At 41.3% G+C, this 26,915-nt stretch overlaps 1 protein-coding gene across 5 annotated transcripts in view; it reads right to left on the bottom strand.

Moving 5' to 3' along the window:
- The window catches only part of JAK1 (Janus kinase 1), a 647,675-nt gene that overhangs the window by 352,893 nt on the left and 267,867 nt on the right, over positions 1-26,915 (bottom strand). For all 5 annotated transcript variants that reach the window (XM_085602371.1, XM_085602373.1, XM_085602374.1 and 2 more), the window contains 2 exons: positions 5,359-5,557; positions 4,822-4,945 (listed from right to left, as the gene is read on the bottom strand). In XM_085602371.1, coding sequence (XP_085458497.1) covers positions 4,822-4,945; positions 5,359-5,557 — 323 coding nt within the window. The remainder of the gene's footprint in view (positions 1-4,821; positions 4,946-5,358; positions 5,558-26,915) is intronic.

Genomic DNA, 26,915 nt, shown 5'->3' with positions numbered 1-26,915 from the left:
AGCAGTGTGCGGCGTGCAGCAGTGTGCGGCGTGCAGCAGTGTGCGGCGTGCAGCAGTGTTTCGTGTAGCAGTGTTTCGTGTAGCAGTGTGAGGCATGCAGCAGTGTGTGGCGTGCAGCGGCGTGCAGCAGTGTGCTGCGTGCAGCAGTGTCGTGCAGCATGCAGCAGTGAGTTATGCAGCAGTGAGTTGTGCAGCAGTGTGCGGCGTGCAGCAGTGTGCGGCGTGCAGCAGTGTGCAGCGTGCATCAGTGTGAGGCGTGCAGCAGTGTGAGGCGTGCAGCAGTGTGAGGCGTGCAGCAGTGTGAGGCGTGCAGCAGTGTGAGGCGTGCAGCAGTGTGCGGCGTGCAGCAGTGTGCGGCGTGCAGCAGTGTGCGGCGTGCAGCAGTGTTTCGTGTAGCAGTGTGAGGCATGCAGCAGTGTGTGGCGTGCAGCGGCGTGTGGCGTGTGGCGTGCAGCGGCGTGCAGCAGTGTGCAGCATGCAGCAGTGAGTAATGCAGCAGTGTGCAGCAGTGTGTGGCGTGCAGCAGTGTGAGGCGTGCAGCAGTGTGAGGCGTGCAGCAGTGTGAGGCGTGCAGCAGTGTGAGGCGTGCAGCAGTGTGAGGCGTGCAGCAGTGTGAGGCGTGCAGCAGTGTGAGGCGTGCAGCAGTGTGTGGCGTGCAGCAGTGTTTCGTGTAGCATTGTGCGACGTGCAGCAGTGTGTGGCAAGCAACTTACACCGTTTTCCTTCTTGTATAGCAGGGACTGGAGAAAAGCAGATTTGACTCCAAATGTTATTTCATTAAATCTTTTTGCTTAAGACAAAAAGGAGATTATGCAATCTGAGATAATGCAAACTGTTTTTCCCTCAAACATCGTCTCATCTTTTACAGTTCAAAATGGGAGCAAAATGCATTTATCTTCTTCTTTATTTAAAATCAAAAAAATGAGAACATTCTATTTATTTCATTTGCTTTTTGTCCTGGTGGAAATATGCATATAATAACAAGCAAAATATATGGCGTAAAACCTAGGTCGAATTACAGTGATGTTGGTTTAATGGTTCTGGTTCAATTTTTCACCGATATTTACAGATTATACAGTTAATGTGTGTCCAGGTGCAAGTGTAAATGGCTACATTTCACCCCTGCAGTCTATGTTATCTGGAAATGACTGGGTCAAAATTGTGTCTGCACCAGTGATGGCTAGCCTCCTGTTTGCACATTTCCATCTTAAAAGTAACAAAAATAGAGCAAAACACTTTACTCCATTTTTGGCCCAATGCAAACATCTTTCCAAAAACATGATTGCAGGAAAACCTCTGTTTAATTCCGAGTGAAGCAAGGAACAAATATCGTGTAAAATCAATGTGCAATTCTTTTGCACTGGTGCAAAGTTTACGTAATGTGCCACATGACAATCAAGCACACGAACAAAGAAATAGGAGATTTGTGTCCTGCAAGCTGTCTGGGGACACTCCCGCGGGCTGGTTGTTTATGTGCCGGGCGTAAAGACACGGACAAGGAGAGGCAGTAAAAAGCTGGGGCAGTGTAGGAATGCAGCACCCCTTTTTTTTTATAATGCAAGGTGTGCCGGCTTTTATTGCTGTGACCTGGTCACGCAACGGAGCTCTGCTTACTTGTAAACACAAGTCCAGGCAGACAGAGCTCTAGATTCGGAGACGCTAACAAACATTACCATATCAAAGCCTCGAGAAAGCTCATCTGGTTGGCAAATGCTTAGGCGGCCCTGGAGATGTGCACTCGGATTCTTTGCACCAAACTTAAAAGGAACTTTGTAGTACTCAGAAAAGACCCACGATGCCCTCTTCAGCATCTACTTGGAAATTCCTTGCTCGAATCCTCACAGCAGCATCGACTGGGCGCAGAGGACATGAGAGAGAACACAAAGTGATCATTGAGCAAAATAGCAGTAACAAAGAAATGAGTCCAAGTGTGTTTAGCAGCAGGGGAAATAAAGACACGTTTTACTGATATTAGGAAGGTGCTAATGGCAGATGGAAGATATAAACGGAATGAGAAGAGAAAAGGTGAATTAGAAGAAGAAAGAAAACTCAGGGGCTTTAAAGAAGCAGAGAGAAGAGAGGTGTTAGCTGGGGTGGGGGATGCACCTAGGGAAAAATGGATTTAGAATGAGAAAAAAGGAAACGCGCACCTAAATATTGTCTGGTAGGCAAGACGTAGAAAATCACAGCTGACCAGAGTAATCCTTTTATCTCGTTATGGAGCGTGGCGCGCGCGCTTGGGGGCGGGGGAGCTGTTACAGGAGCGCATTCCAGGCGGGGGAGCGGAGAGCAGGGCTGCGCACTGAAGTTGACGAGGAGGGAGTGGGAGGGGGGGAGTGTGGGCGGGCACAGTGCAAATGGTGTGCACTTTGATGTCCTCAGTGGCCGCGCGGCTCACTGAGGACATCAAAGGGCCTGCGAAGTGATCAGGCAGTGCTTTTCAAGCTGCCAAATGGTGCGCGCCGCCGGCGCACATGCACTGTATTTGGAGGCCTGAAAGCACGGTTTGCACTTCCAAAACTCGCTTACTATAAGTCTCGCCAGAGCAGCGCTAAAGCGCTGTCTCAGGCGAGACCTAAAAAACACAAGTTTGCTATTTGTCAACAGCTCTGATTTTCATTTTATCGTAATATCGCAGACATGATTTTGTTCGCAGTCTAGTTACGTGAATGGCCTGGTCTTCTCCTCTTGTGAGGCGCTCCTGCTCCGCCCTCATCCTTTTAGTGACCTGGATTTGCAGAGGGCAGGGGTCACCCCGGAGGGGGCCACCTCTTTTGTTATGCCGTCCTTCAGACAGCTTTGTAGTACTAGGAGCTCAGCATGGCACCACATTCTACACTGCTGCAGGTCTAAAGGCAGAGGCATAATCGGAACACCGCGTTAGAGGAAATTACATCACGCTCCCTTCGATAACAATGACAACAGAGGAAATGACTTCACACCTTTAATTCTGATGACGGACATTGTTTTTAATAGACATTATTACAAACTCAGGGCGTTGGTGCTTTGATACCTAGTGACTTTATTATAACATGCACAGTTTTGTATTTCTGTGCAAAAAAAGCAAGGTGAAGGGGATAAATACAACCAGAGATGGTAGGGCGAGAAACAGCTACGAGGAGATCTGAGTTTCGAGCTCACAGGGTGAATGTTTTAATCTCCCTGTAGAAGCAGGAAAAGGTGGGAGTAAGTTGTCTCGCAGGGGGAGGGTGTGGTGAAGCGAAGGGTTGAAGGCTTGAGGAAAAAGTCGAGAATGGCAGCAAAGATAATATATATATAGTATATATATATTACAACACTGGCCAAGTCAAATTTGTGCGACAGGGAGACAGACAAATAGATATGTGTGTGACTAATCAGTCTGTTGGTGTTAGCGGCTCAGATCTCGCTAGGGTTCACCAATGTCATCTAAATACTCCCTTATAAGTAGGCAAGGAAAACTAAAATAACCACTCTTAAACATTTTAATAGCAATCAGTGTGGCACCAAATGCTCCCTGACACGGCCTTCTTCCCTCCTTGAAACGTTAATCAATGTAACGATGTGTGGGAAGCAGGGGGTATGAAGACGACAGCCTGCCTTACCAAAAGCCATTTGAGTAAAACGAAAGGGTGAACAAGCTGTCGCCATTGGGATAAGGGAGGGGGTGGCAAATGGTGAGCACTTTCCGGCCGCTTTGATGTTCTCATCAAAGCAGCCGCGAAATGAGCTTTTGTAAACGGGGGATTTGAAAGTGCAAACTAGTGCTTTCAGGCTGCCAAATGGTGCGCGCGCCTGGCGCACATGCACTGTATTTGGAGGCCTGAAAAGCACTTGTTTGCACTTCCAGATCCCCCTTTTACAAAAGCTCTCGCGAGAGCAACGCTAAAGCGCTGTCTCAGGCGAGACCTAAAAATGAGAACCAAAGCACTGAATTTAAACAGGAACAGTTTTGCACTGTACGCTGATGTAGCCATCTGGGCCGATGATTGGCTAGATGCCATTCTATGTTGAAATCTTGCTAGCATGTACTGGAACGTTCCAGGCTCGCGGTCAGTTGAGCACGCGCCCCAGGTATTGTACCATGGTTCTGTCTTCTCTGCAATAGACCCGCGTGCAGTTCTACTTTCTCACACAGTTTGCTTATAACAGGGCCAGACATTTCGAAATGTTAACCTTACTAACATGTTAAAACAGACAGATTCTATATTGGTTACAGTTTAATCCAAACATTTTCCGGGTTAGTATGGCAGAGTTCAAGAGGCGAAAATACTTAAATGTAACAAACCTATGTCTCGTTATAATGCGAACTAATAATGACGTATGGATCGAAACATGCATGCATTCTAACTTGGATTAAATTGCAAAAAAAAAAATGTTTTAAACTATATACAAAATAAGCCTTTTTTTTTTTAATTTTTGCTGAGGCTGGGCCAATATTTTAGTGGCAATATACCACATTTTTAGCACAAAGTAACGAGAATAATATAGAGGTAAAGCAACGATATATTTCGTGTAAAAAGGCATGTGATTCCTCCTTGATCGTTTTTCCTGGCATTAGGACATGGAGAGGGCAAAGCAGTTTCTTGATTTCCCCATGAAGATGAGCTATTTTGTGGCTCGGATCCAACCATTGAGCGGAAGGCGGTTCACTCATTAAGAAGCTGCATCGCATAATTGAAGATGTATTGTAACATTTTACTGTAACACACTTGTAAGTTTCTTGGCTTTTTTTTAATCGAATTTCAGGTTTCCCCGAAATCGTTTCTCCTGCTAGGCACTGTACGACTGCTTTCATGGACCATTTGTTCTGCATACTGGACTCGAGGCCTTTGCACATACCTCATGCGATAATGCAGTCTGAGGGAGGTGTAGTCATCTATTTTGAATACGTGGTTGGGCGCATACCATAACTTGTCCGTTTCATCATACAGGCCAAACAGGTTATGACACAACGGAGATATACCTAGGAAAAGAGAAATAACCGCCTGAATTAAAAAACAAAGACACTCACAAGAAACTGAACATTCACAAGAACTCATGGCAGGACACAGCAATTTCTTATCGCTATTACTTTCAATGCAGGCGTGAAGCTTTGTGAGCCACAGAGTATAGAATAGATTTCAATAACATAACTACTGGATGGAGACACCATTTTATTTATTCTTTGCTGGTATGTATGTATGTATGTATGTATGCGTACATATGTTTTTTCCTGTATGCACACGCCCATAATGGACCCGCAGAGCTATTTATTTTTCAGGTTGCTGGGAAATCCTACAAATGCTACAGTGAACCCACACATGCAGCAAACAGAAGAATAGACTTCCAAATTATACGAAAAGCGAGTTGTGCTCATGTGTGCGCGTCTGGACTCACTGCACTCGGAGGCTGCCTCGACACACAGCTCTTCCACGGTGTATTTCCCGGCACTGTACGTCAATGACGATCTCTCGGCGACATAAAACACGATTTCCAGCCCTTTGTCCGGAGCTGTCAAAAGCAATTCATGCTTCTTGGAGCTTCTCATTTTCGCACAAAAAGCCATTGCCTTGCAGTCTTCATATGCATTTATATCCTGTTAAAAAAAAGCAAAAAAGCATATAAACTTAAAGGTCAATTCTATCAAATAGTGATTTATTACGTAGTTCGAGAATAGAACGAAGAGATGGGTTTTATCGATATTTACTGGAAATGTGGAAGGGACAGATTGAAGAAATCTTGTAAACCACATCCAACATTTTTAAATAGGATTCCACTGTGCATTGTTTTCCTCAGTTGTATGAGCGCTCTACAACATTTAAAGGAAAATAAAAGCCATTATTTCTCTTGAGGAGCCCAACAAAGCAATTAGAACAAGCATTGGCAAGGCCTCTGTGAGAGCTACTGGTTTAGTCTATTTTAGTTATGTTGTACAGCACTGTGGTTGCATAGTATATTTAAAAATGTATTATAAACAGCTATGAAACAGCCATTATTGTTTTGCTATTTATTAAGGAGTAAGTAATGGTGTAAGCTAAGAATTAAAATCTGAAGAGTGCAGTAGACTAGAGTGGCGTGGACTGGAGTGGCGCAGTCACGTAGAGTGCAGTGGCATAGAGTAGACTGGTGCTGGGTAGAGCGGTGCAGAGTGTAGTGGCGTAGAGCAGAGTGGCACAGACTGTACTCTGCACCACTCCACTCTACGGCGTGCAGTGTCCTTGAGTGCAGTGACATAGATTGCAGTGGTGCAGAGTAGAGCGGTGCAAAGTGCAGTCACAGTGTACAGTGATGCAGAGTGGATTAAAGTGGTGTAAAGTGCATTGGCATAGAATATAGTGGCATAACATGTAGTGGCATACAGTGCAGTGGTGTAGAGTAGATTGTTGCAGACTAGTGTAGAGGTAAACGAAGTAGAATGCTGTGGCATAGACCGGTGTGGTGCAGAGCAGAGTAGCGTTGCATGGAGTAGTGTCAGAGTCCAGTGGAACAGAGAGCACGGACAACGAGAGAAGGGGCATAGAGTACAGTGGCATAGAGTAGAGTGCAGTGGCATCCTCGCTGAGTCCCACGCTGTTCAATCTCTACGTGAGACCGCTGGCTGATGTCGCAAGGCAGTGGGGCCTAACCATGGTCTCATATGCCGACGACACACAGCTGGCGGTTACTCTCAGCGGGGATGCGGAACAGGATGCCCCCAGGTTTCAGTCCGGACTGAAGGCGGTGGCCAGCTGGTTGACAGGTAACTGTCTCCAGCTTAATGCCACAAAAACAGAGGTTATGGTTGTCGGGAAGGGAGTGGAGCTCTGGGGCGATCAGTGGTGGCCTTCGGAGCTGGGCCCCACTCCGACCTTAGTGTCGGAGGTGAAGAACCTTGGGGTCTGGTTAGACGCTGGTCTTACATTTATAGGGCACACCAAAAAAATCGCAGCCTGTTGCTTCGGTCTACTAAGAGGCTTACGGCGGTGCTTAAGTTCTTCGATGCCCCTACCAGACAGCTTGTGGTCCAGGCAACCATCATCTCCCGTCTGGACTACGCCAGCTCTTTGCTGGTGGGGGCTAACCAGGCTGAGTTAACCCGTCTGCAGCGGGTGCAGAACGCCGCTGCGAGAGCCATTGTTGGACTTCCTAAGTTCTGCCCGGTGTCTCATGTCATCCGCTCCTTGCACTGGCTTCCGGTGAGGAAGCGTATTATCTTCAAGGTCTTGTGTCTGACCTTCAAAATCCTTAGAGGCATAGGCCCTGAGATCCTGGCCAACTCCATCTCTTTTTATGTTCCCACCCGCAATCTTCGATCTCAAGGTCAGGCTCTTGCTGTTGTCCCCAGATTTAGGCTCAGCAGGATGGGGGGCCGGTCCTTCAGGGTGAGAGCTGCGTCAATTTGGAACACCCTCCCAGTTGAAATTCGGCTGATAGAGGACTTGCTGCCGTTTCGTAGAGCCATAAAAACCTTCCTATTTTAGCTCCCTTGTTTTAGTACTTTTCTGTTGTATCATCTCCATGTTGTGTTATGACTGCTCCTTGTCTCTGCGCCGGGATGCTCCTTTGCTGGAGTCGCTGTGCGCTTAATAAATTGTTATAACATAACATAACATATAACAAAGTGCACTATCGCAGATTATAGTAAAGTGGTGAAGACTGCAGTGGTATATAGGGCAGAGCCTAGAGAAATGCAGTCAAAGGCCTATGTTAGAGCCTAAATCCAAGTAATATTTCTATTTTGGTTTAAGATTAATTTGTGTGTTGATACAATTGTGTAAATAGTGATAAATGTCATCAAAAGCACAGAAATACGTAGATAATGGCATGGTGTGGAATAAGGTGGCATGGTGTGGAAATGTGTGTTGTGGAGTGTTATAGAGTGGTATGTGTTATAGAGTGGAATTATGTGACGTGGAGTGGAATTATGTGACACTGACTGGAATTATGCGGCAGTTGAGTGGAATTATGTGGCAGTTGAGTGGAATTATGTGGCAGTTGAGTGGAATTGTGTAGCATGGATTGGATTTGAGAGACGTGAAATTGGGTCGTGGTGTGTGCAATTGTGTGGCATGGAGTGCAACTGTGTGCAGTCAAATTATGTGACGTGGTGTGGTATATGGCAAGTTGTGGAATTAAAAGGCATGGCCTGGAATTAGGTGGTATGGAATTATGTGATGTGGAGTGTAATTAAGTAGCATGTAGTTATCTGGTGTTATGCGGAATTGTGTGGTGTGGCATGGAATTCTGTTTGGCTGAGTAGATTGAAATTATGTGGTGCCGAGTGGAATTAGGAGTAGAGTAGAATTATGTGTAGTGGAAAGAAGTTATGTGACATGGAGTGCAACTATGTGACATGGAATTACGGGTCGTGCAGTGAAATTATGTGGTATGGAATTGTGTGTAGTGGCATGGAACTGCCAGACATACAATTACATGGCGTATAGTGGAATTGTGAAGGGTGGAGTGGAATTATATTTCGTAGAGTGGAAATATATGGAGTAGAATTATGTGGAGTGGAATTATGTGACTTGAGGTGAAAATATGTGGTGTGGAATGGAATTAGGTGCAATGTACTGCTAGTGTGTGGCATGCAATTGTGAGACGTGGAATTCTACTGGATTGAGTGAAGTGGAACTGTGTGGCATGAGTTAAACTGGGTGGCACTGAGTGGAATCATGAGTCGCGGAGTGGAATTGTGTGGTGCAGACTGGAGTTAATTTATTTCAGTGGAATGGAATTATGTGCCATGAGTCAACTGGAATTATGTGGCATGGAATTACATGTCATGAAGTGGAATATGTGGTATGTGCTGGGATTATGTGACATGGAATTGTGTGGAGTGGAATTGTGTGGCATGGAATGGAACTGTGAGGCGTGGAATTGAGTGGAGTGCAATTGTGTGATATGGAGCGCCCTTAAGTGGAGTGCAATTTTATGACATGGTGTGGAATTATGTGGCAGGGCATGGAATGGAATGTGATATGGAATAGAATTATGTGGCGTTGAATTGTGTGGCATGGAATTGTGTTGGGTGTAGTTATGTAGCGTGGATTGAGCGGAATTATGTGGAGGGAAATTTTGTGGTTGATTGTGTACTAGTTTAGCTTTATGTGGAAAACGTAGAACTGCGGTATGACACACTAAATTAATTACTGTCCCTTAATATCAAGTGCACAATGAAATGTAGACGCTTTGTGGGTTACTAAAAGTATCAAGATATTTTTATATAATAGGGGTGGCTAAGTGTTATGAACTGTATACCGCATTATATGTCGTAAGTCTAAGAAGCCTAGTTAAAATGGATCTGTCTTTTTACAACTCCCGTTTTGCAACCAAATATAACACTAGGAAAAACAGATGTGCCCAGGATCACACAGGGTAGTCTAGTATGACATGCCTGGCAATTAGCTCCCAAATTTTCAGAACTTAACTAATTGAGCCCTTTTTATCATCCATTTTCTTAATCGCAAACAAGCTGTGCACAAATCGACCAGGCATACACAGGAATTGGAAGTCCAATTACAAAGCAGTGTAGGATCCAATGAAATGCGTTAGGTTTGAATTGGCACCAGATGAAAGTTAGAACAGATTCGCAGACAGTGAAGCTGGATTCCCTGTGTTGAAAACACCATTGCGACTGTAGGGCGGGTGAAAGGGCTCCCGTTACAATTGCAATGAACACTGGAATTATCAAGAAGCTGCTTATTACACGTCCAGGAACACTGGCGTTTTGTACATGTAATGAGCAAGCAGGGGTGGAGCTGTAGGTTGAAGTAGCGCCTTGAGGGACATCAGGTCTTTTGGTTACCTTGAGCACACTTCATTGCAAAGCGTTCACGCCTCTTTTGCATGTGTTGTGCGTGTTCCAGGCTGGAGTCTGCACTGTTGTGATGGGTATCACTAATCAAAGGGTGTGTATGGTAAGCAGCCTGGCTTTCCTGGTCAACAAGTAATCGAACTTTAAGGACTACAAAGTTCAAAAGAAAGTAAGCTGCAAAGATAGTCATCCCTGAAAATAAAATCCACAGTCGAGTGCGCCTGCTGTAAGAGATGCGACTTCTAAAGGCGTCTCTGCTGCCTTTTTTGTTTGCTGAATATCTTTAAACATGTGCGTTTGGCTGACAGATTTTCTTTTCATTATTTTCTGTGTATAGTACGTTCTTCCCCACAGACAGAAAACTTCATAAAGACATTTTAACAAAAACCGGTTGGGAAGCAGAAAATGTAAAGAAAAGACACGAAAGTTAACACACCCAAAATACCTCCAGAAAAATATTAACAAAGATCAAATGAAGATAAAAATGGTACACAAAACTGTAAATAGGAATAAAAATAAAAGGATGTGAGGCCAGTGTGAGAATTTCTAACTACAGAAATGAATCGTAGAAACTGTAAGAGCTCGGTATTTTGAGACTAACTCCTTAAAAGGATTACAATAACATCGTACAAATAAATGGTTAATGAACTATTCTGAGTGTAATGTCTATCTATACCACTCCGTGTTTTTTCCCCTTCTGTAACGCACTAGAAAAATTTATTAATGCACCACCAAGGGAGTTCGGCCATCAACAGAAACGGTCAGAGTTCATGTCTTGCTGATAATTAACAGTGTCGTAATCGAAAACGGAGAAAAATATAGCTACAACTTACTGAAAGTTTGAAATTAGTTTAGTGCTGCTTTACGAATGTCAAAAGCAATCTTTCCCTTTAGCGAAAGTACACAAATTTAAAACAAATTCCAAATTCCAGAAGAGCTGTAAAACAGCCCATCAACTACAGAGGACTATGCTGCCTTTGTAATGAGAAATACAATCCATCTCTTTCCCTGCAGCAAAGGAAAGCTAATGTTCAGCAAAACATTCTTCAAAGCAGACTCCACACGCATTGTGCACTCGCTATAACACACCCCGTCCTAGCAACCGAGGCGCCTGTGCCGCGCTCGTTTCTCGTAATGAAATAAATAAAGGTAGAAACATAATTGAGGAGCAGTAGGAATCACCAAGAAGGTAAACAAATCCAATGCAAGATGTTTCCAAGCTTTAGTAAAGATACAAAAGCCTGCATGAAGGAAGGTGGCCAAGCTGCATGTGCAGACGTATGCAGAAACAAAAGGTAACCAGACAAACGAGCAGAGCCAGAGCATACATGTCTCGATTCCGAATTCTTACTCTTCGCCTCTCGCTCTCGCTCGTGTCTCTCTCTGGTGGTTTCTGCACCCTCCCCTTGATGTCCGGAAGGTTGATCACGGAATGTCTAACCCACATACACAGAATGCTGCTCTTGGATTGGTCCTGCGACACTCTGTATAGCATGTTCGACGTCATCTGTGTGCAGGAGGCGTTGAGCATTGGCTGGCTCATCCGAGATACTAGAACAGTGTGTAAGGAAAGTCTGACCATATGTGCTCAGTGTGTGCGCAGCACTGAACATGGAATATCTGACCGGGTGTGCTCAGCACTGAATATGGGATGTATGACCAAATGTACTTAGCAGTGAACATATATATATAATGTCTGCTAGTGTGTGCTTGGCACGGACCATGGACTGTCTGACCACGAGTGCTCAGGTCTGAAGTTATGTGTTCAACACTGAACATGGAATGTCTGACCATGTGTGCCCAGCACTGAACATAAATTGGAGCCCAGCAGACATGGTGACCAACATGTACCTGTAGGAGGTATGTGGGGGATGATGAATGGGAGCAGGAAGAGGCAGCCACACTGAAAGCAGCAGTGACCGGAGCAGAAGTGGGGCGGGGTGGCGGCGGAGGGGATGGCATGGCAAAAATCGCAACAGCTTAGCGCGTTGTTTTCCTCACCCCTAAAAATCAACAAACCAAAATCCTGAGGCAAGGCAAAGTGAGAAAATAGTCCTCCCCCAGTAACCTAAATGCTCTTTGGAGAGAGGAGACATGTAAGAGGGCCAGTCGTCATGGGCATGAACCAAACCATGAAAGGAGGGACTAATGTGACCCATTAGCCACACACAAAAAAAAATCTGATTTACAAAGGCAATGAAAGGAACCAATGAAAACCCAGGGGCCTGGAAGTGGCGGGATCAAAGCATGTCTCGCAGTCGCGCTGCTAGGCTCAATCTAAAAAACAGCAGAAAATATGTGCTTATTATGATTAACTTCTAGCACAAGAGATAATTTTGTTCGAGGTAAGAAAGGGTCAGGTGCTTTAAGGACTCTGAATACAAAAGCGCGAGCCATCTCTTGAGCGGTTTTGTTGTTCCCACAATGCTGAAAGATGTGTTGTGTTTAGAATGTTTTTTACCAACCAACCCACAATATAGATGAATAAAAATTGGGCACCTTTCAAAATATTCTAGTTTCTTTCAGTCTGGTATTGTGCGCATGTAGTTAGGTAGCATGCTATCAAATGAACATTTACATTAGATACTATTTTTAGTTTTGGTATATTTGAGAGTTACGTTAAATTTTGTTTTGGGTCAGTCGACAGTGACAAACTTCTGTTTAACAACCACATGCATTCCCTCGCACCACTCCCATTTTGCTCTACATGATCAATGTCTAAAAAAATCAAATAAGGTAATGGTTTGATATTTTACCCCCATAGCTGGTTGCACACACACACGAGCAATCACCTATGAGGTTGTCCAAAACAGTGGGTCTTTATCTTTTGACTTCCGTGGAGTTCCACTTAATCATTGTAATCCGAAAACCCCCACTGAATCACTGTCGGAATCCAGGGACCCCCACTGAGTCATTACTAGAATGTGGGGGCCGGACCTGAGCAATTTTGATGAATTGAACTGTAAAACATTACACACAAATATGGAAACAAGCATTCAAATTCAGGTGTTGAAATTTTATATTGAATTCACACAATTTTTTTTTTAATTTTAATGGGAAGGTCGGAGGTTTTCTAAATTCATTTGAGGCCACCCATCGTCAGTACTATATTCTGTTTCATGCTTTTGCACTGCTCTCATGATTCAATCTGATGGTGCCAATTTAACTTTTAGTCTCCATTTTCACATTCCTTCATATTTACAGAACGTTTTAAAATGTTCAATTGCACTTCTTGGTTTGTATACAGTTTACTAATTTTTTATTATTATCTAATCTTCAGAGCAGTAGGGGACCGCCTGAGTAGGTGTCACAGACCCCTAGGAGTCCCTTGACCGCAGGATAACAACTTGCTCTAAACAAAATAAGAACGGAGGCACCTTTGGGCCTTAAGCCCTGGAAATTGTACCAGAAAATCCCTAACGTGTTCTCAACCCTAGAAATCATCAGACTTTAAGGTAGACTACTTAGCATTCCATATCAGCATCTGTAAACTAGCTACCTATACAACCAGCAAGTGTTGTCCAGAAAACCATAGATCTAATCTGCAGAATAATGCTACAACCACGTGCTTGAGTTCACCAATCAAATGTGTAGTCCAGGTGCATCTTTATTGGCTTCTGTTTTCAATCACTTTTACTTGCTCCCGAAAGCATAGGTTTATTGATTAATTGTGTGAGGTTTCAATAGGTTCATCTTTGGGTGAAAAATCATTAGACGTTTGTTCCGCCAGGGCTTACTAGTAATTCTTTGTACTGTATGCATGATGTTCATTCTGTTGCATTAGCTGAAAGGCCTTCAGTGCTTTTGCACCTCCTTGTACAAGGTGTACAACATCTACCCATTTTGCCAGCATACCTTCAGTATTATATACAGTTTTGATGGTATGAGGTCTACTTTGGATGCCAGCTCCTTGAGGTGTTCCATGGAAGTTGTCTTGTGTTAGTTGCACATACCTGAAGACCTTTGAAGCAAGCTCATTCGATAGGTCAGGTCAATTACTCTCGGGTCCAGAGAAGCAGAGACAGTGCCACTGGACTGTGGTTTTCCTATTACCTGTGTTGTATTCATTGCATCCCTACCATGTTCCATCGCACACCACCTGTGACCAGTGCAGGAGTCTTTGGAAGAGTGTGTCAGGATAGTGAAGGTATATGGTGCTATGGAAACTGGCTCTGGGACGAAAAAGGCCTTAGTGCTTCCAGAAAGTAAAGAAAGAAATGAGCAGCATCATTTGAATAAAATTAGGCTGGTAACCCTAATTGCAGAATAAATCTATAACTTGGAAAGAGGAGGTAGGAGACACTTTGAAAGATGCCAGCTGCTTGTGCGAGCCCCACAATACACTGCCAGTGCACTAAATATCTTCATTAAGGCTACAAGGTGGTGCCAGCTGCAAACATACTGGCAAGAAGAGAGTAGAGTAATAAAACCGAAAAGGGGCAAATTATTTCCCTTACAGGGAATATGTATTGGACAGCTGAATTTGTAGGCCAGAAACAGTAACATTCTTGCAGCTAGACTATTTCTTTGCCACTTGTCCAAGAAGTACATCTAGATCATAAATCAACAGATTCAAGTCCCTAATAACTTCTGGTGACACCACATGATGTGAAAAAGAGCACATTTGCTGCTGCGGTCATAATATTGACCCTTTTCCTCAGACTCAGAAGACTCAGCAGCCTTTACAACTCCCCTTTTAATGGCAACTGGAGATACTTGAGTAAGCACATCTTTTTCAATCAGGTTCCTCCATGCCTATTTGAGTTGCTTGTTGGTGGGCTCATACAGTCTGTTTAGGAAGAACAGAAGTCTGGCTTATCTCCAAAGTGCATGCTCATGACCATGGCCAATGGAATTATGCGGCAGTGAAGATCCGAATTATGTGGCAGGGAGGAATAACATATGCAACTAGGACAGGCACATTATGCTGCACTTCTTTCTATTAGAAACCAGCTCTGCAGTACAGTATAGTGCAATATTTATGGTCTCAAACAAACCCTGGAACTCACTCTGGATACTCTGAACATTAGCTTTCAATTAAGTACTGTCTGTAAACTACCGGAAAAAAAAGAGTAGCAATTAGATGACAAAGAAGCTTGGTTTGCAAATGAAGTTACCAAGCTTAAATTGGAGGGTCACCAAGACAAGGAGGAATGGAGGAAAATATATGCCCTTGAAGAAAAAGAAAAAACACATTAATGGAGGAAACACGCCTCAAATAAACAACTGATTAGAGTCTAAATCTTGACAGCTCTCCGAGCAAATCCAAAATGCATCCAATTTGACAAGAGTTATTTCATGTAATTGAATGCACAGACCCTAAAACCTTTCAAGTTGTCCCAGTACCTTCCACTGAGCTCTGTGAAGAGATGGGTTATATTTTATATGTCTGGGAAAATATCTAGTTGTTGTTTGGCCTATCTAAATTTAGGACGGAATACAACAGGTACTTAAATGCCAAAAATATGCAAGACTGCCTTAACCAGATGCGCTAGTGGATGGTCAGTAATTTTTGGAAGTTAAAACCCATTAAAATGGAAATCCTTTTGGCCAGTGGTTCAGATATCTGGAGCAAGTTAGCTGGGTTTCAGATTACAATTCCTGTACCAGAGCCTGCTTAATCAGTGTGAAATCTGGGTATCCATATAGAGGGCCATGTATTTTTAATAAAAGTACTTAGCTCATATGCTTCCTACAACATAAAAAATGTCCTTCCATTCATCGATTCGAAATGGCAAGTCACTGTGGAAAATGCTTTCAGTCATTCAAAGACCTACAGCAACACAATTTAGCTAGACATCGCAGACAAACTTTTACAGAGGCTTCAGATTGTGCTCATGAGTGGCCAGCACAGTAGATATCATATTACTCCCACAGTTAGGTCCGTGCATTGGCTACCACTTAAACACTGACTAGTATTCAAGGCAACGGCGATACGGCTCAAAGCAGTGTACCTCTGTTCTGTGGTCAGGATGGACTTTGGAAAACCCTGGTATAGGTTAAAAAGTTAGTGGCTGTTGCACTGTCAAGACAGACCTAAACGTCCATGTAGGTTAATGACTGCCCTCCTCTCATCTGTGCTGCGGCCAGAGAAAGACAAACGCAATAAATTATCTAGTGATCTAAGATATTTTTACTGGATTACAATGTTGTGTGTGCACCCCTGAAAGTTCAAACTCAGCAAGATGGATACATTAAATGATCACAGGTGCATTGGCTGGCAAGCACTTCTTAGTGGCAGCATACCACTTCTGCCCAATCTAAAAATGAACTCTTGACTGAAAATGTGGGTTGTGCCTAAGTCCCTCTCTAGTGATGCTCACATAATTGCGCTACCACACAATGCTTTAGTTACATTCAAAAATCGCCCATCCTAATGTCCATCAAAGGTATATGGTTGCGAAAGTTTCTTGTTCTAAAAAGTGGGTTATGATTCTAAAAAGTTTGGGAACCACTGCCCTAATCTATTAAGTGGGAATGTTCACACTCTCTGAACATCATCATCACACCCTTATGCTATAGCTGAAACAGCAATGAAGGTTGCGAGCAGAGCACTGCACCCTCTCTTTGGCAACTTTTCATAACTTTTAATCCATTTGAGCTAAAACATTTTTTTTCTTTAAATCTGAAAAATGTAAGAATCTGCCGAACTGAAAGACCTGACGAATTAAAATGTACAATTTATGTAGAGGAGTTTAAGTTAAGAGAGGAGTGCCACAAACTCATATTTGCACAGAAAATGCTGCAGCTGCATACATTTGCTTTTTCCCCCGAGGCCCTGCTCATGACTTAAGTTGATACTGCAGAGACAGTCAAAATAAAACAAGATCTCCGAGACAGACAGCATGTTATTTGATTGACTAAACTGATATTTCATGCTCTTTGGCCCAACAATTTAAAGATGTGATTAAACGTAAGGTCACTATCCAAAGCAATAAAGTACAACAACAAAAATCAAATGCAAATTAAGAATTTAGAGGTGGAAATAAACATTGTTGTAGACTATGCATATTGGAAAGAGTGGCAAACCCCAAAAGAGTACAAAAAACAACCTTGCTGATGAATCAATCACTAGCACTTAACCACACCTTGGGTGTCCAACCAATATTGCTTACGTACATTTCTGTAGACAGTTACTATTACTCAAAAGAAGTTGGTACTCCTACCGCCTACCTTAGAAGAATGAGAGGCACAGTGGATTTCGCTGGGATTCAAACTTGTACCTCTACTGATCATAGAAAAATGTCGGCAACAAACACCTAATGCACTGAACTATATTTAAGAAAATATACATAAATACGGAAAGTAAACTTCACAAAGATGCTTTCTGAATCACTGGTACTCAACATATAGACCCGTAAAATGGGGAACTAGCTCACTCCGAAGAAGTGCAGGCAAAAGCAAAACTGCGCAACTAGGAGGCGGAGGTCCTTATTGGAGAAGACCAGGTTAGAAGCAGCAGATACTTCATTGCTAGCCGTCCCCTGCCTGGAATTAAGTTTATTCCAGCATTTTGTTAACATTCAGACAGAAGCTAGCCCAATGCGTGGTAAATAGATGAATGTGTTTCTGGTAAGTCTTGCGACCCCCACTGCCGGCACTTCAGGTTATTGCACTTCTGCTCCAGTCTATAATTCATGCTTTCAATTACTGCAGCTATTCCAGGAATTTCAGACAGTAGGAAGCAGGCTTTCACTCATAATAAAAATACAATAATCAATGCCTGCTCAAAGAGGGATCTTTCAGAGATAACAACAAACTGTGTTCCTTTTAACGCGGAGATCTTTGGACAATGTATTCTCTTCACAAAAGATATCTGCATCTCCCAAAAGCCACGCTGACAACAATGGTTTCCTAAATTATTTGTTTTACCTTTTTCACAACATATATTCCCTTGTAAAGGATGTGGGCTGGGGGATATGTTCGCTTTGCATACCCGTGAGAGATAAAATGCACTCATTCTTTGTATCTTCCTTAGGAGAGAAAACACATCACTACATTGCAAGAGATGACCTTTACTAGACAGTGTCCTTCAAGAGTTCCGATTCTTTCTCCGTGATCAGAAATGTGAGAATGCAGCGGCCATCTTAAAAACAAATTAGTGCACACAAGGTTGGTTTTTGTTAAAAAATATTTAATCTCTTAATAGCCATGATTATAGCCCTTTAACCAAAAAAATGACAGTGTCTTTTTATAATAAGATTGATATTGTTAGTCGTTATAGTTCTAACCTGTCACTATGCGGGCATGAGTTTCCATACATTTCTAAAGCACAGCCGACCAGCTTAGCTTTGTGGAAGTGTGTGGTCAGTATAGGGCTGTCAGGCATATGATTCTGACAGGACAATCCCCTTGTCCCGCCAAATATCAGTATATTTAGCACATGTCCTGGTTTCTGAGCGCGGCGACTTAACACAGATGGAGGCCAAATGTTCGAGGCAGAATTAATAAGCAGCACATAGCAGAAAGAAAAGCACTTAACATGGGTGATACAGCATTTAAAAGTTGAATTTAATTCCACTTAGTGCCTCACGGTTTGTGTAATCTACGGTGGTGAGCGCGGTCAAGTCATTTTGGGCCTGATGTAGATCTCATAGGATAAATGAGATTTATATTTCGGTGGAAGGGACATCACCACCGTTGTGACGGAGTAGCCCGTCCGCCAAGATCTAAATAAGGCCCTTAGTGTCTCCCGGTACAGGCAAAATTTGAATCCTGTTTCTGGAATGTCCTTTTTTGGTTCTTGACATCTGGTCCCACTACATCAGTCATTAGCTATGCTAAAGACAAAGCACCCATGTTTGATGATGTACCGGCACCAAGACTCAAGCATGCAATTTTGCAACAAAAAAAAAAAAACTAGGATAACAATAATAAGAAGAATGATAGAATTCTCATATAAGTGTTGTTTGTAATAGGGCTAATATATTATGTAAGGTGTGATGCACCTATTTTATGACACTAAACTGGCCCTAGGAATGCTAAAGAATGACTTTTAATAAATGTAGATTGGGTTGCCCCAGGTAACACAGTATAAGCAAGTCACAGCCCAGGCCTCCTTTTCACTTTTACATCATCCACCCATCAATGTTGCTACAGCTCTCGTGCATTCCTGCACACCAACTCTCAAATTGCTGTTTTCTCTCACCTGTCACTCATTCCTGCATCCCTTTCTCGACCTCTGGGAATTAACTGGTCTGTTCTGGTCTCCAATGGAGCGACTAGGTAATGACTGCAGAACAACCATTCTCTGTCAATCCAGAGTTAATATATTTATGTTAATGACACGTGCCAGCACAATGCAAAGTACACTGATGCCATGGAGGTGTATTCTGCATCACAGGACGCATGGGCTGTAGACCGCAGTATAGAGCAGTCCTAGTAACGTGAGCAGCAAGGCAGATGAGTACAGCAGATATAAACTAACGAGAAAGAGGTACAAATAAGGTTTTCAACAATACAATCTTTAAGAAATGCTTTCACAATACATAAGTCAGGCTTCCTATCTCGGTCATAGGTCTGGCTGTTTATTATGAAGTTATGTCATCGGACACAACTTTTCCCAATGAACCAATCAGGCCTACAGCTTTTATCCCTGGCTTATCACCATAACCAACTCGGGGCCCTACTCTTCTGACGGTAAGCTTTCCCACAAAAGCAACCTTCAGGCACATGGTCATTAATTGCAAGTGTACATAGTATTACTGTTGCCAAAGGATGATACAATCCTTCTTAAGAGAGTTTGACAAGAATCATCATCACCATGCAAATCTCCTATCTCAAAGCTTTAACAGAGGGTATCCCAAAGGTTTGTCACAGAGCGTAAGCAACACCAAAACCGTTGCCAATCACAGTAGTCTACACAATTACATATAACAAATTATCCATTCTACAGACGTTTATACTGAGTAATAACAAACCACCCATAAATGCATATACTTTTGAAAATCTATATATATTAGGTCTATCACATTTATCATAACTTTTCATAATAAACAGATCAGGACTGTAGCCTTGATCATTGGTTTACCATTTCATGAACTCAGTCATGCTGTATAGATAATAAGCTTTCCCTCAAAGCAAAAAAGTGCAGTAGACGCTTTATTTTTCAGTGGAAGGGCACAACTTCACCTCAATCAAATGCTATACTCAAAGGAAGGTTGAAGGCTAAGGCAAAGCCCCTCTCTCCTTAGTACTTCTGAAAGTCCTTTTCTGTTGATCACATAAGGTATGGTGAGATCTGTGCGAACAAGCCAGACCTAAAATAAGGCGTACTATAGGAGCAGGGAAGATGAATAAGAGAAAGGTGTTAAGTGAGACAAAACAAGGGTGACACAAAGAGGGAGAAAAGAGGTGAAGTAATGGAGAAGATTGGGTGGAGTGAGGGGGAAGCAAGTAAAGAATGGAAAAAGGGATGTGTAAAGAATGAGAGAATTTGTGTAAAGACAAGAAGTGCATGGAGAACAGAGTTAATAAACGTGTACATTAAAGACTGTGAGAAAGAAGGATGAAGCAATGGAAAAGAGGGGTGAGTGGAAGGGTTGAAGAAAAGGGAAGAGAACTGAAGTAAGTGAAGAGAAGGCGATGTAAGGTGAAATGTGTTAAGGTAATGGATGAAATAAGAGAAAATTGAGCTTAAGAGAGAAGACGACTGTATATTAAAGAAGAATCGGTGGGAGGGATAAGTGTGAAGTAAGGGAAAGGAGGGGCAAATTAAGTGAAGGGCAATGTAGAACGTATAAGAGGGTTGAAGAAAATGGAACAGTATGAAGGAAGGGAACAGGGGAGCAAATGGAACAAGAAATGTGTAAAGTTAAGCAGAAGCAGTGGTAAGAGGCAAAGGAATGGGCACAAGTGGGAGAAGAGCAAGGAGAAACAAGATTCGGATGGTGTGTAAAGAGTGAAGGGAGAAGAAGAGAGGAAAGTAAGGAAGAAGAGATGTATTAAATCAAAGGTAGAAGTGTGAAGTAAAAGACGATGAGTCATTAATTGGAGGTCAAAGAGGGATGAAGGAAGGGAGAAGAGGGTTAAAGGATGGAGAAGGTTTGAAATAGAATAAGTCAAGGATAACAGTAGTGAGGGAAGAGGGAAGAGGTGACTGATGATAGAATGAAGTTGTAAAGCTGAAAAAGTTTTTAAATTAAAAGGAGAAAGAAACAGTAAAAAGTTACATTTGTTACAGAAAGCACAAGATTATACAAAAACTCCAAGTAAGACTCTGTAAACTAAAATACTATGGCAGATCTACTTTGTCATGGTAATACACAATATCACCTGTTTCTCTTTTACTGCAGTGGTAAAGCAGAATTATTTCTATCCTTCTGTTTTTTAGGCTAGATAAGAACACATTGCTAAAAATATTTCATTATTTTGGAGGTCTCACCATGCTTCACATGATGAATCCTTTTTACTTTGTTGAGCAGCTGAACACATATAAACAGCTGCAAAGTCAGTAGAAATCATCTAGAAAACAAAAAAATGTATTGGGTCAATGGACTAAGAATTACTTACTTTAGCACAAGAAGGATTAAATAGAGGAGCTCAAGTTGGAATGGCTTCCTATACCAGGGACTGTATTAGTGTTGTTCACTTTAGTAAAATTGTTAACTTAAGAAACAAAACGGAAACAAGGTTAAATACATTTTAAATTACGTCAACATCCTCAAAACCTATTACAAAGTCATCTTGAAATGGAGACACCTTTTTACACTTAATAATGCAAAAGTCATAGATTCTCAGAGCTGCAATTCACCCTGAATTAAGCCAGCTCTGAAGTCAGTATCAAGCTCAAACCAAGTAGTAATGCAATAGGAGATCGGAATATCTCAAAAGAAAAGCCACTCTTAAGCTAAAAAAAACACAAGCAGGTCAACAAAAAGGTCTACTGATAAAGGTTTGATGCAAGTCAATAAAATGTATGTGTCTGGGGTTTTTGTTTGAGTTTAGCTCCTGGTACTCTGAGTGCTCTGGGATAAGAAAGCTCACAATGCACCAGGTCTGACACGCTCACCTAACAAAGTAACAGTCCTTCACTTTACTGACAACATATCTTCACAAACCCATTCAGTCTTCGTCCTACGATGGAAACTTTAGAACAGGGGTCTCCAACCTTTACTGCAATGAGAGCTACTTATGTTCAATGAAAAGCATGTAGAGCTAATAATATTATTAGTGTTGTAATAGTGACCAAATCTGACAAGATTATATTAGTGGACACCTCATGCAAGATGGTCAGCAGTGAACACCTCAGCGCATTAGGCAGAGTTGCCAGTAGTAATGCAAAAACGTCTTAATCAACTTCAAATGCCTCTACATCACTAATACGTGACCGCCATAGCTGCAATAACCACAAGACCATGGCAATATGTCTCCCCAGCACAACACTCAAGTATCAGCTTTAGATATATTTTGGAAATTCAACCATTATTCGCCAAACATTAGCTTATGATTTAAGAAAATATGCATATTATCGTCTCAAATTATGCAAGAAAAAAAGGGACCCCCTGCAGGGACTACAGAACTCCTAGGGCAGGGTAAATAACAATTATGAACTAAACACCTAGGCAGTAAAAAATAAACAGCTATGTAATACATTAGACATCTTCAATATTGCAGAAGGAAACACAGTGTGCATAATATTAGTAAAAAAATATATTTAATTTTTTTTTATGTGTATAGATTGCACAAGAATATATATTGATAATAAGCAATTCTTCATTGAAATATATGATTCAACAGATATAAAACAAAATAGACAATACAATACATATAATGAAACAGATCATATATAAAGTGCAAAAATAGACAACAGATACAAAATACACAAAGGCAAACAAAGTGGCTGAGGCTGGGATGTTCTCAACGCGCGTTTCGACGCTAGCAAAGCGTCATCAGGAGAACCACAATCTTTTGTATCCTATAAATATACAAAAATATCATATAAACAGACAAAAATATACAAAAGTTTTTTATCTTAAAAACACTGAGATCCTTCTTCAGTTTTTATTCTAAGGATGATGAAGTGCTGTCAAGAACGCCCTATACTTGAAATACCAAGTGAGAGAGAAGAGACCGAAACATGGGTGCAGTTGTGAATCAGGATAGGAAAAGTGCTATAATAACCAAAATAATAAGCCAACATAGCACAAAGTAAGAATATGAAAGGCAGAAAAATATATGACGGGTCAGTATAAAACAAGAAAAGAAAGAAAGAGAGAGAAGAATCAGGTAAAGAGACCAATGATTGCCCAATGAATATCATGGTGAATAAAAAACTTACATAAATGGTTGTCGTGGAAATAAATACATAAATATGGTCCAGCCAGGACCTAGGGCCAATAAGAGTACTCCCTAAATGTAATGAAAAAAGGGAGAAAGAGTACAAGGACATATTATAATACATATAACGCAGAAATATGAGATTAAAGAATGAGGAAAAATGGAATGAAAAAACAATCGTATTCTTTAATTACATGGATGGAAACAGAAAAAATATAACCAAAGTGGTAAAAAGACTGCTTACAATTATGATAAGGTGAAGTAGTCAAAGAAGAGATGCCTTGAGGTCCGATAAACACTCTTGGATTCACAAAAAGTTCAAGAATTACTGAAAAATAAACCATAAAAATGAATAAAAGAAATAATAATGAATGAAGAGATGATAAATGCATGTGATAGTGTAATACCAAACAAAGTCAGAGAATATAACCAAAGAGTACCTGCAGCATAATTCCGGCAGATATAAGGAATAATAGATAAAATCAATCCAATGAGAATCGTACGAATATAACATAAGGGAGGCAGAATGCATCAGTTAAATTCGGAACGAGCATGGATATGGTATGATAGGTTTAGGATTGCAGACACTGTAAAAGAAGAAAAAAACCAATTGTAATTGAAATGTGTGCGGAAATCAAAATATGTAAAAATATTGACCGTGAAAGTTCTACAACGATGAAACCAGAAAAACGAAAGAAATCGTAAATGATATCCATTGGCGAAGATGCAAAAACTACAGACCAAATAAACTAAGCTAATTGATATGACAACGTACACCCTGAATAATGGGCTAGTGATAATGCAGTTTACTGCAAACAGAAAATGACATGTACGATAAAACGGGCTAGCTAGACGTAGACATAGATAACGGTCGGAGGCATAACTTACTAGAAAATGATGTGATAACGTAAACCTAGAATGATAGGCTAATGATAATACGGTGTGCTACAAACAGAGAGTAGCATATACGGTAAAACGGGCTAACCAGACGTTAACATTAATAGCGGTCAAAGGCATAACTTACTTGGATAATGGAAAAATCCGACATGGTGACTGGCGTGAACCACAGGCAATGGTGAAAAAACAAACCAAACGACCCGATTTAAAGAGCGGTCACGTGAAGTCACATGATCACTTAGGGAGGGGCTGGACCTGATCGGCAAACTAGAAAGCGGACTATGAACGATAAAATGAATAGAAAGGAAACCAAACATGGATAAATTATAAAACTTGACTAATAAAGACGAAAGACAAAAAAGACTCTATAAATGAGAAATGATAACGAATATGCTAAAAAATACCGGGAAAAAATAATAATAAGAATGATAAAATATGCAAATGAACCGAAAAATACAAAACAACAAATACAACTAAAACTAACCTAAAATAAGGCAGATCAGAAAAAAGGGGTGTAAAGTATTCTAAGTGATACGGGAGTGTAATAAGGATGTGATATGTGTAACTAGAACAAACATATCATAAAAGAAAAAGGGAATGAGGAATCCAAACAGTAATAAACAGAGGAAAAATACTAAGAATGAATGATTAGAATCTGTTAAATAAAATAGCATTTTCCCATGGCAACTCATTGTTTAATCCCTTATGAAAGGTTTTGAGAGTGAAAATCCCCAAAACTTCACGTTTTTTACGGATTTCTTCACTGTGTGTCTGGTTCTCGATGTTAATTTTTTCAAGAATATGCCATTTAATGTCTTCGGCAGAGTGTTGTTTTTCTTCGTAGTGTTTGACCATAGGGGCCAACAATTTGTGAGTTCGGATGGCTGAACGATGCTCATTAAGACGGGTCGCAATGGGTCTGGAGGTTTCTCCTACGTAGCCGTAATTGCACGGGCAGATGATTTAATAGATGACATTGTTTGTTCTGCAATTTGTCATAGATTTAGAATTGGTTGTATGTCCATTAAGGGTGATGGTACAGCCCTCTATTACTTCATCACATGCTTTGCAATTAGCACGTAAACATTTGAATGTACCTCTGATGGGCAATGTGCCGTCGATGGCTTTTTGAAGAAAAGGGGCATGGGTATTAAACCGTGATCTAACAATGATGTCTTTCAAATTTTTGTTGCGTCGATGCGCAAACAAAGGTTTCTTCAGATGCAATGAAGAATCTTGGTCAGAATGGAGTATATGCCAATTGGCATTAATAATGCGGCGTACCTGTTCGTCCATAGTAGTGTGTTTTGTAACACATACTAATTGATCATTGGTTTTAGGATCTTTTGCTCGTAAAAGAGCGTCCCTGTCATAGAATCTCGCTCGTTTAAGAGATTCCCGTATCAGCCGATGCGGGTAACCTCTAGCTAGAAATTTCGCTTTCATAATGAGAGCTTGTGATTCAAAATCGTGGATATTGGTACGATTGCGACGTAGTCGCAAAAATTGACCAAAAGGAATGCTTTGTTTCTGTGATCTAGGATGGTAGCTGTTAAAATGTAGCAGAGTGTTCCTGGCTGTGGGCTTGGTAAAAAGATCCACCTCTAAATGGCCAGAACTGTGTGTGATCGTAATGTCTAAAAATTCGACTTTGTTTGTTGGTATGGGCTGTAAATCTAAGATTGATGTCGATGACATTAATCCATTGAAGGAATTCCTCTAGTTGTTCTTCAGTATCTCCCCAAATGAAAAAAATGTCGTCAATGTATCGTGCCCACCGATGCACTGACTCAAAGAAGGGAGCAATTTCATTATAAATGAAATTGAATTCGAATTTTGACATATAGATGTTCGCTACAGAAGGAGCTACTGTAGCACCCATACTTACACCGCGTATTTGTTTGAACCAGATGTTGTTAAATTCAAATGTATTTTCTGTAAGTACAATTGTTAGACATTCTAGAACAAACGCTTTAGGACAGGGTATCTCATATGTATCTATGAACCAAGATACAGCTGTGATAGCTTCCCTTTGAGGGATGTTGCTATAAAGTGATTTTACATCTAGAGTCACTAAAATCTCACGATTAGAATTAAAAGGAAGATTTTCAACCTTCGAGATCATGTCTCCAGTATCTCTAATGTATGATGGAATTTTAGATATAAAGGGACGTAACCAATGATCAACATATTTGGATAATGGTTCTGTAACCGATCCAATGGTGGATACGATGGGACGGTTCTGTAAGATTTTTATGGATCTTAGGTGTTCCATAGATACAGGGCATGTTCTTCTTAGAGTTGGTAAGGAAGGCAAATTATTTTTTATTTATTTCCCCTTTTGAAAGAGCAATACTAGATACACGTAAGATTGTTTGACAGATTCTATTAGTAGGATCTAGAGTCACTTTAGTGTAAAATAATGGGTCTCCCAACAGAGCTAGCATTTGGTTTTCATAGCTGCTAGTGTTGAACACAACTATGCCGCCCCCTTTATCTGCACTTTTAATGGTAATAGATTTGTTCTCTTTAAGGGTGGATAAACAAGAGAATTCTTCTTTGAGGTTGAAGCAAGGTTTAGGAATGAAACGAGTAGCTTGATCAAGACGTTTAAGAACAACTTTTTCAAATACTCCTACTTCAGGTCCTATCTCTTCCAATGAAGGTGTAAAAGTTGAGGGCAAGGCCAGAGTAGTATCAACAGAAGTCAAAGGTATGTTTGTAGTATCCTGAGAAAAATATTTTTTGAGTCTAATTTTACGAAAAAATGAAATTATATCAGTGTATAATTCAAATTTATTGGTGTAAGAATGAGGAACAAATGACAAACCTCTAGAAAGCAGACTTAAACAGGTGGAGTCTAATGGGTGAGATGATAAATTAAAGATAGGAATGGTGTCCACTATCTCCAATATTGTCAACTTCTGGTTTGTAGCACTTGTTGATTGTCTGGAGGTGTGTAAAGATTCTGTTGTTGATAGTT

Source organism: Triturus cristatus, chromosome 4_2, assembly GCF_964204655.1.
Source record: "Triturus cristatus chromosome 4_2, aTriCri1.1, whole genome shotgun sequence".
NCBI classification, from domain to species: domain Eukaryota; kingdom Metazoa; phylum Chordata; class Amphibia; order Caudata; family Salamandridae; genus Triturus; species Triturus cristatus.
Note: the sequence above shows the minus strand (reverse complement) of the source record. Positions and strands in the feature narration are given on the sequence as shown.